General features: G+C 39.5%; 1 protein-coding gene across 1 annotated transcript; it reads right to left on the bottom strand.

Moving 5' to 3' along the window:
• Positions 1 to 957: 957 nt before the first annotated feature.
• Positions 958 to 1519, bottom strand: LOC147632799 (uncharacterized). Its single transcript, XM_086806926.1, has one exon. It carries the CDS (start codon positions 1514 to 1516, stop codon positions 1073 to 1075), a length of 444 nt encoding a protein of 147 aa, XP_086663052.1. The 5' UTR covers positions 1517 to 1519; the 3' UTR covers positions 958 to 1072.
• Positions 1520 to 5293: the final 3774 nt, after the last annotated feature.

The raw sequence follows: 5293 nt of genomic DNA, 5'->3' as shown, positions 1-5293 counted from the left end.
TTTGTGCCTATGGACCTATGCATGGTGATGGATGCAGTGAGGACATGGATTCACATTTGATGGAGCATGCTATGGAGTATGAGGCATTCTCTTTTTATGATCATGGATGCCTATGCATTGATACATACATAGACTATCAGGCATTCTGTAATGAAGTAGATTTGGTGTCACACACACATGGGGGATGGGGCCTATGCACTTGGGTTTAGAGTCATTTACATATGTGCCTTTGGGGGCCTTAGGCTATATGATATATTGGGCTCATGGGCATTGTACACACACATTATTGATCATTTGACTATTATCTTTCTTGGAGCTTCATGCTTCTTGGCTATGGTGGTACTCCCTTGAGTGCATGTGGTACTCCATCTTGAGTGCAATCTTCTCTCTTTCTTTTCCCCATCATTTCATCGCTCCCTCCTTACCTGGATGCCAACCACTATACATGGCTCCGCCATGCAAGGCCCGAGTAGTCGACCACCCATCGACGTACAAGGGTCACGCAAACGCTCGTGTGGAATTAGATAGCCAATAACCCACTACGCTCTTGCATGCACCACACGTCACTCCGCAACAGTGTTAGGCCCCTATTACCTCTTCGGTGTTTCGTGAGCGGCGCAAAACAATGCAATATATATTTGCCTATACCGGCAACGTGACTTGGTCCCGTGCGTGGCCGCGTGTGAAATGCCCCTCAAAGAAGAGCAGTGAGCTGTTCACGGGTTTTTGCGTGTGCGTGTGAGAACGAGAGTAAAGGAAGAGAGAACGTATGCATCAACGTAGTACTGACAAAATTCGGTTTATCAATTATTTATAGCTGGTTTTTTTTTTGAGGTAAACTAACTGGGACATGAAGTAGCCCCATTGTTTGACCTGAAATAATTACTGCAGCATAAGGTTGAAAAAAAAAAGGGCTAGTACCATCGGGATCCATGTATATAATGATCCTTGAAAAAAAAAGGGCTAGTACCATCGGGATCCATATATATAATGATCCTTAAAGGAAAGCTGAGACTGTTGAGATGGCTGGCTGGCTAGCTTGTTGAAGCAATTCCTGCGTCGATGCGTGTGATTAGGGTTGGCGCAGGGGCTCATAATTAGAAGCGGAGTGCTCCTCAGTATCTTCTGATCCAGCTTGGCTTCTTGCGCTACCAGGAGTACAAGCACAGCTGCTCTCCCTTATATAAGTGCTCCTTGCATTATGGTAATGCGGAGAGGAGCAGGAAGAAGATGATGAGGAGTCCTCTGGTACGCTTTCACTGCTTGCAATGGCCTCCTCCAAGCTCTGCAGAATCTCGCAGAAAAGAAGCTTGCGCGCCTTCGGATCGCTGTACTCATTCTCGTCTTTCACATCATCATGATCATCAAGCAGCAGCAGCAGCAGCTCCTCCAATTCAGAAGCGCAGTTGATGCTGCAAGGCCGCGCCGATCGTCTCTTTTCTGCGCTGCTGGCCGGAGGTTCACCTCTATTATTGTCTTGCTGCGGCCAAAAGCTGAAGCTGCTGCTGCTGCTCATGGCTGTTTGTTTTTTGAGGATGAAGCCCCTTTTTTTTTTCTGTTTTTTAAAAAGCCGCTTTCCTAGATGAATGACGTTTGCCATGACGTGCTGGTATTGAATTGCTTTATCACACACGTCGCTTTTCCAATCGGTGGTCAAGTAATCTGGCACCTTTTGCAATAGCTCAGTTGTTAAGGTGCTTGTGGGTTCAAAGTTCAAACTCTACCCCAAATGATGCTACCTTCTAATGATGCTCATGGGTGCATGTAGGGTATGGTGTTTGAAAGAAGGGCATGAAGGGCCCTTAAAGGGGTCCTCTCATCAACTCGGAATCAGTTACACAAAATTTAAATTATATATAAATATATATATGTATATATGTATATATAACACTCATATTTCTCACCATACAGAACGTCATGCCCGTTTTTGGGCATTTGGGCCGTCAAATAAGAGCGGACATAAATTATTTTCGAATGCTAAAATATGGTTGATCTTTCAACAAAACCCTTAATTTTGAAGAGTAGGCGTGACTCTCAAAAATCAACCTTGCTTGGGGGGATTTCACATTTGGGTCAGAATATAGATTTTTTGATGTTTCTAGGTTCGGAATCCCAAAGTAAAACAATATATACATATTTTTTGTAAATGAAGCATAAGCTACGGTCAAAAACATGTAAATAATGGGCCATGAACAGGGCTACTACTTACTATAAATAGGGCCTTCGGTTCATTGAAGGGATCTTTTTAGTCATTCAACACTTGAACATCTACATGTACTCATGGCTCCTTTCTTGGAGATGGCCACACATGGTTTAGGGCTCATGGGGGCAAGCTTGATATAGCCATCCTCATGGGGTGAGAGTTTAAATCACTTACGCCTTATGTACACTCCTCCTTTTGCTACATGTGCATATGGATTTTCTCTATTTTCTTCATAATCTCATGTATTTCTCATGTGTGCTTGTTTCCCATCAAATGGTCTTTGGTGTGTTTGATTCCTTGATTCTTGGTTTAGATCCATTTCAATTGGTATCAAAGCTTTGGATTCTGATTTTGGGAGATTTTCCATGCATTTTGGGCAACAAAACAGCAATTTACATGTGTTTTTGGTCATTTTCTTGATTTTCTACATGATATTTCTCTGCACTTTCTTGGATTTCCTTGATGTTGACGGGAAAGAGGGTGGACATGAAGAATTTAACCTCATTTGACCAATTTTTAAGGGTTTTGTGTGAGTTTTGGGCCAAATTTTGAATTTTAGGACCAAATTTTTAGGAAAGTTTTGGACCAAAATTGGGAAAAATATGTTCCTCACGTTTTTTTAAACTTGGCCTCTTCTTCTCCCAAGATTTCCATGGCCATTGGAGCTTGATTCACTTATTTTTGGAGTATGTAACCTTGGGCAAAGCAAAGAGCTCATCGATCATGGTGGCAACCTATGGAGCTCCCTATTGACTAGAATCTGATGATGAAATGTGCCGAGAAAAGCAACCTGAAATCTATGCCGTACCCTTGTGGAGATTGAAGAAAGAAACGATCATTATCATCATCTTCATTAATTGCAAAGTCTTCCCTATGTAAGCTTTCATTCAAGTCAATCTTTGCATGATTTCATCAACATTTTGGTGATTTAGGGTTTCTCATGAAATTAGGGTTTCACTCAAGCTTTTTCCAAAATTAACATCAAATTTCACTTCTCTATGCTTTTCTCATCCCATACATGTGCTCAATGCTTGATTCCAACCTTGATTTAGGGTTTCTTTACCTTCTTGAAAGATTTGGGGTTTTCTCTTAAAGTTTAGGGTTTCACCATTAAGTTTTGAGATTCATGCTAGTGAGCCTCTTCCCTATGCATTATGCTTCCTACCAATACATTGCACACATCATTTGGATAAGTATTTTGGGGTTTCTTGAAGGATTAGGATTTTGAGGGCCATAATCTTGATTTGAATGCTTTTCTTCATTAAGCATTGATCAATCTTGATACCTTACACTTAATCAAGCCTCTTTCAATCCTATTTCAATTGCATAGCTTCTATTTTGGGACATTTGGGGCTTATTGTGAAGGGTTGTTGACAATATGCTCACGTGGCACTTCATATGGCTAACATCAGGGCACGTCCAGTTTTGTCCAGTTTATGCTGGACTGGGACAATGCTTGGAGAGCAGATTTGGGGGGACAAGGTACTTCAAACGAGATCAAGCAACTAATAGAAAATACACATGCACTCCAACTAACCCAATATAACTTAAATTAATCAAAAATTTGATGAAATGATAAAAATTTGATCTTTCCATGGCTTCCCCCAAAATCGTTACGTATCTGGCCTTCTAGAGATTTGCATATACAGAAATGCATTATCATGTAATTCTCTACATTGTATGATTCTCTCCTGCCTTTGTGATACATATGAGAAAATTGTATGATTCTCTCCTGCCTTTGTGATACATATGAGAAAATTTTAAAAAATTTAGTTTTGTAGTGAATATTTAAGTTATTCTAACAATAATACAGCACTTACCCATCTTCTTCCAATGTAAAATGTGAAGTTGTCAGGTAGGTCTACATGTTCCTCATTCTCAAGGTCCTGTCGGAGTTGTGCTAAGGTGGTGCAGTTTGCACCAAGTGAAACCACAGATATAATGTCCTCACTTAACTTCATAGTTATATCAATAATTTGATTGTTGTCTATTTCCTCTAAATCTTGGTCCAAAGGCACCAACCTGTTCTAGACTTTGTGCATCCTCGTATAATAAAAGCACAATATAAAATTTTGTCTTCCAATCATAAACTTGCAAGCAACTATTTTATGAACAACTTGGCACAAAACATCATCAACCTTCCTTCTATCCCATCCCTCCTTCAAGCACTCTAGCATGACTTCTTGATTCACACTCTTACAAATCAACATAGTCTTTGTTGCATGTATATTGGCATTTGAAAAGAAGTTGATAAATACATATATGGGCATGGGCATTCTTATCCTATTTATTCGGGATGCAATGTTTCATAGACAACAATAATGTTCATTTTCATCATGTGACGTACTTAGGTGTCTCTTCTCTAGCTAGAAAGTGGGGGGCCATGGATTTTATAAGCATATTAGGTATACCTTCTTAACTACAAGGCCATCATTATTAAGAAGCAATGCTTAAAAATTAAATCGTACATTATTTTTTTGTCATTACAAAACAGAAGCTATTATGAGGCTTTATTGCTCCATTTACCTCATGATATGCTTTTTTTGAATGGTCCAACAAGTCTCGAGTATCAACACAATTAGATAAATAGAGTTGGGAGGAAGATATCATGTGCAAATAGACTTTTTGGTGTTCCAACCACCTTAACATTAGGGAAAATTGGGGCTTTTTCTTAAGCCTTTTAAGGGTTTTGGAAAATAATCTCTCAACCACTGAGGGAGAGGCTCACGTTACGTAAATTTTCTCTCAAAAAGAGAGAAAAATAGCCAAAAATATTGAAAATAGATATTGGAATAGTTTCTTGAAAAAATATTAGAAATAAACACTCTCTCTCTCTCTCCTCATTGTGTCATAGTTGGTGGCCAAGAGGAACACAGGGAAACTAAAATACGATTGACAACCTTAAATGCTCTTTTCCCTCCACTTTCCCATTTTACCTTTAATTAAAATACAATTGGCAACCTTAAATTCTCTTTTCCCTCCACTTTTTTCATTTCATCTTGTTTATTTCCTACTCTCCCCCCCGTTTACTAAAATTTTTTTCCCTCCCATTTTCCTTCTAGTGCATGCTCCTTCTAGTGTCTCTGCTGA

The sequence above is a fragment of the Cibotium barometz genome, chromosome 13, assembly GCF_041138505.1.
Source record: "Cibotium barometz isolate CiBa-2024 chromosome 13, ASM4113850v1, whole genome shotgun sequence".
NCBI classification, from domain to species: Eukaryota; Viridiplantae; Streptophyta; class Polypodiopsida; order Cyatheales; family Cibotiaceae; genus Cibotium; species Cibotium barometz.
This window is presented reverse-complemented; position numbering and strand designations above follow the sequence as displayed.

What these genes read in the sequence shown, in the direction of transcription:
- LOC147632799 (XM_086806926.1), bottom strand. Translation starts at nt 1,516, where the DNA reads ATGAGCAGCAGCAGCAGCTTCAGCTTTTGGCCGCAGCAAGACAATAAT.